Source organism: Coffea eugenioides, chromosome 3 (assembly GCF_003713205.1).
Source record: "Coffea eugenioides isolate CCC68of chromosome 3, Ceug_1.0, whole genome shotgun sequence".
Lineage (NCBI taxonomy): Eukaryota > Viridiplantae > Streptophyta > Magnoliopsida > Gentianales > Rubiaceae > Coffea > Coffea eugenioides.
Window position 1 is genome coordinate 17,907,687 of NC_040037.1, and position 10,195 is coordinate 17,917,881.

At 35.6% G+C, this 10,195-nt stretch overlaps 2 protein-coding genes across 2 annotated transcripts; both read right to left on the reverse strand.

Annotated features, from left to right (window-relative positions):
* Positions 1 to 886: 886 nt before the first annotated feature.
* On the reverse strand, positions 887 to 1,342 carry LOC113766224. Its single transcript, XM_027310436.1, has one exon. The coding sequence runs from the start codon at positions 1,340 to 1,342 to the stop codon at positions 887 to 889; it is 456 nt and encodes a 151-aa protein (XP_027166237.1).
* Positions 1,343 to 5,059: 3,717 nt separating this feature from the next.
* On the reverse strand, positions 5,060 to 9,076 carry LOC113764499 (MDIS1-interacting receptor like kinase 2-like). The gene is made up of 4 exons (XM_027308419.1): positions 8,777 to 9,076; positions 5,618 to 8,053; positions 5,239 to 5,512; positions 5,060 to 5,117 (listed from the first exon to the last, which is right to left on the reverse strand). The coding sequence occupies exons 1-4, from the start codon at positions 9,051 to 9,053 to the stop codon at positions 5,099 to 5,101; spliced, it is 3,006 nt and encodes a 1,001-aa protein (XP_027164220.1). The 5' UTR covers positions 9,054 to 9,076; the 3' UTR covers positions 5,060 to 5,098.
* Positions 9,077 to 10,195: the final 1,119 nt, after the last annotated feature.

Sequence of the window (10,195 nt, forward strand, 5' to 3'; positions counted from 1 at the left end):
TTTCTACTATCGAATGTGTGAATTTAAATAATATTATATTTCTACTTATCTAACTATCAAAATATATATTTTAGAACATTTCGTCTGATTTCATCATTAACTCTACTAAATTTGAACGTATGCACGATTCACAAGGCACATTATTAATAGTTCAATTTGATAGAATTAACAATGACTCAAAATTTATTTTAAATATAATAGTTCAGTGAGTAAAAATATACCATTAATATTTGAATTACCCAAACTCAACTATTCAAAGGTTTAATTTTTTTTTTCAAAACGCTAGTACTCTTGCATTGATCAATAAAAATGTTTACACATCGAGCAAAGGCCCGAAAAGCTACACACAACGTGTTCAAGAACTAGGAGGAACAAGGAATTCCTCATCCAACAAAATGCCTTGGCATAAGAACTAACACTGTTACAAGCTATGTTATCATCATCATTGTCTAAACAAAATGAGCACATTCGAAACAGTGATTTTAAGCTAAGGATATCCTCAATCAGTGATTTTAAGCTAAGGATATTCAAAGGTTTAATGACTACTAGATAATTTGCTCCCAATTTTATTGGAAACATTAAAATTCAACAGGAAAGATGTTTCTTTATTCCATCAAGCATTCAATTACAGTTGCACACTAATACTGGTGCTTATTGAGAAATGAACTCAGAAGTGCTGATTTTACTTGGAGGGGGGGGGGAACTAAAAGCGACCACAAAAAATGTTACTGCTACCTAGACAGCAGGGCTGCTAAAGAAAGGCAGAAAAGCCTGAGTTTAAGTTACCCAGAAAATAAAAATAAAAAGAAAAGCACAAAGTTTGCATGCCTACAAACTAAACTTCCCCAGTTACAAAATAAAATCATTCCAATTGAAAAAACAAAAACTAAATATTGGTCTGCAATTGAGGATCAACATCAATCCTAGCCACACCTTCTTCAGCAACTTTAGGGAGCTCCAACTCTCCGACCACCAATCCGGCGACTCCACTAACCTCCCCCCTAAGTATTCTGTCCGCCGCCTCATCCACATAGTTTGGATCGTTTTCATCTATGGCAGGAGGAGCTGCACCCAGTTCATTCTCCGCAGTGTCCCTGGGACCCTCCCAAGTATGCTTTCCCCCGTGACCGGACTTATGCTGACGGCCTAACGGAATCCCATCAATAGGACGATGGTCTTGTCTCTGCACGCCCTTGTCAATCAGTTTCTTTTCTATGTACTTAAGCGTGTCCACGTTGTGACTGTCTATTTCCACTTTCTCCGCACGCTTTCGCCCCTCCTCGTCTCTGCTTACGGCTCTGAACGTAACAGTTTCTTTGGTATCATCATCTACACGATTCATTTCCTCAACTTTTATTTATTTTGCTGCTGAAGAAAAATATGTTGTGGGTGTGGGTCTTTAATGTCGTTATTGACGGTGGAAAATGCTATGTTGGGTCAAGGGAAAGAAATATGGATCGAGAGGTAGAGGAGAGGATTCTGCCTGGGGAAGATAGGCCGAGTAGCAGGCTGGCTGGCAGCCAAGGCATTGAGAATTCGTTGGCAAGGTGGGAGAGGGGGATGAGTGCCACTTGTTGGATGCGGTAACGTGTCTTGTTCTCGTCACCTCATGCTGTGACTAATGCCTTCTAATTTATTCATTCATGTTTTTAATTTGTCAAGGAGAAGAAAATGGTGTTTGCACTTTATTTTTTTATTATTTACATCCTCATTATTTATTTTAGGAAAATTTATCAAATTGATCCCTAACATTTTTAAATTTTTTTTTAATTCTTAATATTTAAAATCAGCCAAAATAGTCCCTAACATAAAAATTACGAGTCAGTTTGATCCTAATGCTCGTATTTGCTCATTTCTCCAATTAAAAAATAGCACACATCTCTTACGTGGGTATAATTTCAAGGGCAAAATCAGAAAATACACTTCTTTTTTGGTTGAGTTTTCCACCTTTCCTTCATATTTTCCCAATTAAACCATAATTGCCTTGCATCAAAACCAAATTTGAAGAGGGAAAACGCAGCTGCAACTGGATGGCTGTGCAATTGAGGAAGAATAGCAAGAAAATGCAAAGAAGAAGCTAACCTATTGAAGAATACGATAGATCCAAACAACGAGCGATGTTTTTGTGAAAAGGAACCCCTCATTGTGACTTCTTGGAAACTTGTAAATCCAAGGAGAAGATTCTATGGCTACCCAAATTATGAAGTAAGCTTTCTAAACAATCTCATGTTCATCCGGAAGAGCGAAGTATGTTTTTCGATTTTTCCCTTTAAATTATGCCCACGTGAGAGAGCGCGTGCTATTTTTAGCCAAAAAAATGAGCAAATATGAGCATCAGGACCAAATTGGTTCATAATTTATATGTTAGAGATTATTCTGGCTGATTTTAAATGCTAGAAACTAAAATTTTTTTTTGTGAAAATGTTAGGGACCAATTGGACAAATTTTCCTTTATTTAATTATATAATTTAATAGATGAAAATTATATGATTAAAATGATAGTAGAAATATGATTAATAAAATAGGAGTGTACCTAACACTTCACTTTAGTGTGGTTTTTATTTGCAAGTTTGCAATGTAAAATTTCGTGTCAATAAGATTTTCTTTAATCAAGATTTTATTTTAAATAGTAATTAATAAATAAGATCGTGAAATTTCATTCCATCAAACTTAAATGTCCCTGAACACAGCGAATGTTACAAAAGATGGAAACTTAAAAACTCCGATCAATGAGCTAGACAATGAATTACCTCTCTTGCATGTCTATGTAGACAATGAGCTACCTCATTGTTTCATGTTTCACCGAGACACCTACTGAACCTTGCAACTTGACAATGTACGAACAAGCAATTTAGCATCCTTAATCCGATTATCAGGATTAGAATTACTGAGTCAAAAATTTTATATCTGGTTTGGATTGTTATTTTTTGAAATTTTTATAAAAAATATATTGTAACAATTTAATATATGTAAAGTAAAAAAAAATAATATATGTAAAGTAAAAAAGATTGAAAAATACGTTATGTAAAAACGTTTTGAGAGAAAAGGACCACACCTCCGTTTGGCAATTGAGTTTTTTGTAGGGGTGACCCGAACCAGACCCGCCAATCCGAAACGGGTCAGGATACCTGACACGAACCCGAAAATTTCAGGTTGACGAGTTGGCGGGTCGACCCGAAATGACCCGAAACTTAATTTTAATTTATTAATTTATCACTGTAATTTCTAATAAAATCAATTTCTCACAAAATTAATTACATCATCAAGTAATAAAAATTTAAATAAATAATTTCAAACCAAATCTAAAATAAATTAAATACCGTAAAAGTGTTTTATTCCAAACCAAATATAAAATAAATTAAAACAGCATAAAAGTAAAAAATAACATAATATATTATTTGTCCAAATATAATAATTTCAACTTCACACAAGTTAAATAAATTCATTTAGGATTAATATTAATGCCTTTGAAAAAAAGAATGATTTAGTGTATTAGATAAAAATAATTTTTATGTTATTAAATTATTTTAAATGTCAATAAACGGGTCACATCGGATCATATGTAGGAAGTTATTTAAAAAAATTTGACGTGTTTTTTTTTTTTTGAATAATTTTGAAGTGTATAGTTTAAAACTTTGAGAAGTTTTTTTGAGATTACTGAGTAAAGTTTTAAAAAACTTGTTAGCAGACAAACTTACAAAAAACTTACTATCAACAAGGCTAATTTCAGACCTACTTGCACAAAGAATATTATGATTTCAGGGGTTAATCCAGGTCAAATCTGGGCTCCAACTAGCAACCAGAAGTTGCTTATCTGTTCAACAATTTATCTTTTCTGGTTGTAGATCGCTCATGGCCCAGGTATGTTTCTGTCATTCTGCTTTTGCCCCGGCCCAATATTACTTCTATACATATCCCACAACTTGATGTCTGGATAGGCGTTGTACCTTAATCTGAGGCGCGTACATTTTTTTTTTTTTTCAATCGACATTTGTCTATTTTAAACTTATTTCTACTCTTACGCAAACTTATATCATGAGAAGGGTCCAATTGGACCATGAAAAAATCAACGAACCAGACGAGTGCTCTATGCACCCATATAAATTTAAGTCAATTAAAATGACAGTTACTTAAAATGAGAGCCGTATATAATGACAAATAGTAGAAGATAAGATTTGAAATCTTGATCTCCCACCCCACTCAACCTTAAACACTATGGTAGCAGCCCAAATGGCTATTGGTTCCGAGGCGGTATTTACTTCATAAATATGATAAAGGAAAATTATCATATCTTAAATTCCTAATATATAAATACCAAGGGTCATTTTTAGGAAATTACAGGAGCCAACCCTCGATTTTTAAGAATAGATTTGTGAACATTTTTTGGTAGATAAGATTTTAATAATACACAACAAAATACGGGGCATACCCCTTATAAATTTCTAACTCCAATAAATTTCATAAGCAAAAGGAATAGAAAGAAGCTCGCAGCCGCTGCAAATTAAATCAGAACACAACAGCAAATCTTTATTAGCCTATGTCATTACAAGCCACAGGAGTGTTTCTTGTTTTATGCAGAATCTCTCCCAGCATTTTTCTACACAGTGTTAGACGAAGACACACACTTAGTTTTATAATTCTCAAGAATTAATCGCTCTCAATTTGCATCTCTTAATTAAGCTAAATTGAGAAGATCAGTTGTATGGACTATAAACTAAGGTAAACAGCACCGGAGCTCTTTATTACTTTTCACTGTACAATTTTAAAAATTACTTGTTATTAGTTTGCATAGTGTGGCAGAAAACTAAGAAACTCTTGATTTTCAAGGAGATAATAAATGTAGATCGAAGACTATTAAGACCGAAGACAAAGTCATAGAATAATTACTTTCAGGATAAGATTACCATACATTTCCAAACTCTCAATTTCCTCCCTATGCTAGTTTTTGCTTCAATTTCATAAAACTCTATTGGCTAGGCAGAGTTTATTTTTACACAGAATACATACTCTGCATCATATCATCTTCTGCTGATGCCTGATAGTGCTGCGATGGGGGGTGGGGAGGGGTGGGGAAGGGATAGGGCACTGCAGTCTGTATTTAATAGGAGGCAAGATACCTGCAAAACCAAAAACATCATCCAAGTTCAGCATATCTGATTCATCTATTAATTTAACAACAAAAGAAATGGACAAGAGGTTCACATGGCCTACATTGAGGATCAACATATAGATATCAACCTGGAAATAATGAGCATTGTTGGCCTACATTGAGGATCAACATGTAGACATTCTCTTGCTAGTTTGAGTATGGATATCAGACTCTTTTCAATTTGTTGATTGGGATGCAGAAGTCTTTGGTCTAGCAAGTCTTTTAATTCTATCTCTTCAGGCTTTGAAGACAATAGATTAGCAATCAAGTCACCAGGATGCTTTCCTTTGATTACTTCCATTGTCAGGACCCCAAAGCTATAAACATCACACTTCTCGTTAACTTTCATCGTGTAGGCAAATTCTGCAAAAGAGAGTTGGAAAATGATTTTTCATGATATGTGATCATACTTGAATTTACTAGTTAACAAATTAGTGACAGGAAAAGGAAAAAAAATAATTTTATTACCTGGTGCAACATATCCATATGTGCCTGCAAGAGAACTCCAGTTAGATGAGTCTATTCTGAGAAACTTGGAACTGCCAAAATCTGAAACATGAGCCTCGCATTCTGGATCAAGCAAAATGTTGTTGCTTGATATGTCTCGGTGTACAATTGGTGGTGAACAATCATGATGCATGTAAGACAAACCATGAGCGATGCCTTTGATGATATTCAACCTCTTTTGCCAGTCTAGTTCCTTAGCTGCTTCTTCTATGCTCAAGATTTTGGCCAAGCTTCCCCTTTCGAGGTACTCATAAACCAAAATTGAATGCTGAGCATTTGAGCAGAAGCCAAAGAGTTTCACAATGTTCCGATGCTTGATTTCTGTCAAGGCCCTGATCTCATTCAAGAAACTTTTATCCTTTGCCACATTAGGTACGTTGTGAAGTCTTTTTACAGCTACTACCTCTCCTGATGGAAGCTGTGCTTTGTAAACACTTCCATAACCTCCTTTCCCAATGCAAAATGTTTCACTGAACTCTTCTGTAGACCTCACGATTTCTTTATACAATGCTTTGCCATCATAAGCACATATGGCAAATAAACCGCCCTTATTCACCTCCGTATCTCCCGCTCTCGAATTTTGTTTTCTCCAATCACGCAATCTGAGAACACCGAACAATGCACCAAGAAGTATGCACGATCCCAGAAGAGGTAATACAATTATGAGAACAAGTTCCTTGCTTTTATCGTTGACATGCTTTTTAATCAACCGGGAACTTTCACAGGCTTGTAACGCTGTAATATTGCCACACAAACCTTTATTTCCCTTTACTTCTTCGAAGGTTAGATTCACAAAAGCTCTACCACTCGGAATTGGGCCCTCCAAATTATTAAAAGAAAGATTAATGTGCAATAAACCAGGCAATTCTGCCAAAGCCTTTGGGATCAAACCAGAGAGGTTATTCTGGGAGAGATCCAATGTCCCCAAACTCTGCAAATTTTGAAAATCAGATGGTATCTCTCCTGTGAAGAAATTTTGACTCAAATCCAGTTCAGAAAGTTGGGTTAACTTCCCAATCTGCAATGGAATATTTTGACTTAAAACATTATTGCTCAAGTTCATGTGAAACAAGTGTTTCAAATCTCCCAGAAGTTCTGGTAAAGTTCCATTCAAGGAGTTTGCGGACAGGTCTAGAAATTCCATTAACACTCCCAATTCTTGAGGTATACCACCAGTAAGTTGGTTGTCATGTAAATCTAGTTTAAACATAGAAGCTAACTTCCCAACTTCCCTCGGTATCTCCCCTGATAAATAATTCGAAGAAAGATTAAGTGTATGTAGTTGAGTCAAATTTCCAATTTCCAGAGGTATACCACCCATGATGTTATTCTTTGCAACTATAAGGGCTTTCAGCATTTTGCATTTACCCCAGTTGCTGGAGAGTTTCCCATAGAATTGGTTATTGCTGAGATCAATGAAATCCAGGACTGGATAGATTCCAAACATTTCTGATAAGTTTCCTTGGAAACGGTTACCGTTGAAACGGGCCCTAACTAAGCTTGAGCAGTTTTGCAAGCTTTTAGGGATTGGACCAGTAAGCATGTTCTCAGATACAGAAATGTTTTGGAGAATTCCACTTTGACATAATAGTTCTGGCAATGGACCAGAGAACTGATTTCTAAACAATCTCAAAGCAACCAACTTATTCAGGTTTCCAAGCGCTTGTGGAATGGTACCAGAAAATTGATTTTCTGCCAGAGCCAAAATTTCTAAGTCACTCAAGTTTCCAATTGAAACAGGAATTGAACCCGAAAGTTGATTGAAAGCGAGATCTAGTTTCACCAGCCTATTGAGGTTACCAAAAGTAGCTGGAATTGAACCAGAAAATTGATTGTTGTAGAGATACAGTACTCCAAAGTTACTCAAGTTACCAATTGAAGCAGGGATTGAACCTGAAAGTTGATTGTAAGAGAGATCTAGTCCAATCAAATTGGTCAAATTACCTAGTGACTTTGGGATTGCACCAGTGAGATTATTTTGATATAGGTAAAGAAACTGAAGTGAGCTCAAATTCCCTATCACTGGAGGAATGTGACCAGATAGGTGATTTTGGTCAAGGCTTAGATTCACCAACCTATTGAGATTACCAAAAGTGACCGGAATTGAACCAGAAAATTGATTGTTTTGGAGATACAGTTCAATTAAATTGGTCAAATTTCCTAATGAATTTGGGATCGCACTGATAAGATTATTGTCGCCCAAGGAAAGAAGCTGAAGTGAGATCAGATTCCCCATAGCACTAGGAATTGGACCAGAGAGGTGATTACGGAAAAGCTTTAGATCCACCAGCCTATTGAGGTTACCAAAAGTGGGCGGAATGGTACTAGAAAATTGATTCTCATGGAGAGCCAAAAGTTCCAAGTCACTCAAGTTACCAATTGAAGCAGGGATTGAACCTGAAAGTTGATTGTAAGAGAGATCTAGTCCAATCACATTGGTCAAGTTATATAGTGAATTTGGGATTGCACCAGTGAGATTATTTTGATACAAGTAAAGAAATTGAAGTGAGCTCAAATTCCCTATCACTGGAGGAATGGGACCAGATAGGTGATTTTGGTAAAGGCTTAGATTTACCAGCCTATTGAGATTACCAAAAGTGACCGGAATTGAATCAGAAAATTGATTGTTAAAGAGATACAGTGTTTCCAATTTACTCAAGTTTCCAATTGAAACAGGAATTGAACCATTAAGTTGATTGTCAGATAATTCCATATCGGTAAGGAATTTCAGATCACCCACTTCTTTGAAAATTGAACTTGAAAGTTGATTTTCATAGAGATATAGCATAATCAAATTGGTTAAATTGCCTAGTGACTTTGGAATTGCACCTGTAAGATTATTTTGACACAAGGAAAGAAACTGAAGTGAGATCAGATTCCCCATTGCCATGGGAATGGGACCTGAAAGTTGATTTCTTCCAAAACCTAAATGAGTCAAGTTTCTCAAGTTGCAAATTTCAGGCGGGATTTTGCCTGACAGCTCATTAGCCCAGAAATCAAGATAAATGAGTTTCGACAGGTTACCTATTTGTTTTGGTATACTGCCAAAGATCTGGTTAAAGCGGAGATCAAGATATTCAAGATTTGGGAGGGATGAGAATGGGAAATCATAGAGGCTACCTTCAATGCTCCAATCTGAAAGGTTCAATCTGTTGACTCTTCCGTCAATGCAGGAAATACCAGCCCAAGTGCAAGGAAGGATAGACGACTTTTTGGCGTTGATGAATTGAAGGTTCCATGAGGTTAGGAAGCTGTTGTTCTGGTTCCGAAAACTGGCTTTCCATTTCAAAAGAGCAGCACCCTCTTCAGCAGAAGCTGAAGCTCCGCATTTGGGGTGAAAAGATGGGAAAAGTAGGACTACCAGAACGAATATGGAGATTATTTTGAAGGAACCCATGATTGCTTTCAAGTTCAACTGAAGTTGGCAGACGTTGTTACTCTGCACCACAAATAAAGCTAGCATTTATCCTATTTGTACATGGAAGACTTCAGAGGTCTTCTTGCTCTGCCCCACTTTCTTTGTTTTCATTTAATTTTGAGATTGAAACACGTATGATGTCTATTCCAATGGGCCAAGAAATTTAAAGCAATGAAAGCTTCCATGAGATTGACCATTTTTATCTTCTACCGCTAATTTTTCCTACTGAATCTACAGAAAAAGATGACTCGAGTGCCTCTTGGAGAAGGAACACTTTTCACCTGCTTCCTTAATGACGATGAACACTTTTATATTTCCTTGACATGGATTATGCAAAGTTGCTTGACAGTATATTTTCCAAAAATGCAAGGGAGGTCAGGAATTGCCGAAAGCTAATTTTTTGCCAATTCTATAAGCAGTATTTCCGAAATAGAATTTAGTTTGTATCCGTATCAAGTATTGTCTGCCTTCAGGTCAATAAAACCTTGAGATGGTAAAGCATGCTAGTTCAATTGATGATTCTATCATCTGTGGGGATTCTCCACCACATTTTGTACGGTCCACTCTTTATATTAACTCCTCAATTCTTTAGTATTACATGGTTTTTCTATCAAAAACATATATTTGATTTTTATCCACATTGATCTATTGATCAAAATAAAAGCAACATATATATACACACACATACATACATATATATATATATATATACACATCAATAAGTTATTATATAAACCCAAGGACGCGCAACAGCATCAAAAAGTTAACAATAATCTATATCTATACTATCTATATTATATTATTATATATAAAAGTGCCTTAGAACACAAAAAGTTCTTATTTTTTGATTTGCCTAATATGCCCTTAAGACAATTTGCCTACATATTCATGTTTACAATTTGACTACAATTTGAACTTTATTCCGTCATGTTTTATTCATATACAAACACTAATCATGCAAATTAAAATCATTGGATAAAATACTATACTAACACAATGGGCAATATATTATCATCCATTTAGTAATGCCCTAAAACAATACTATTAGTTAATATGGACAATTCAGTAATTTCCTCTTGAAATATTAATACTATCCACTGGGCAGTAGGATGCTGTGTCTC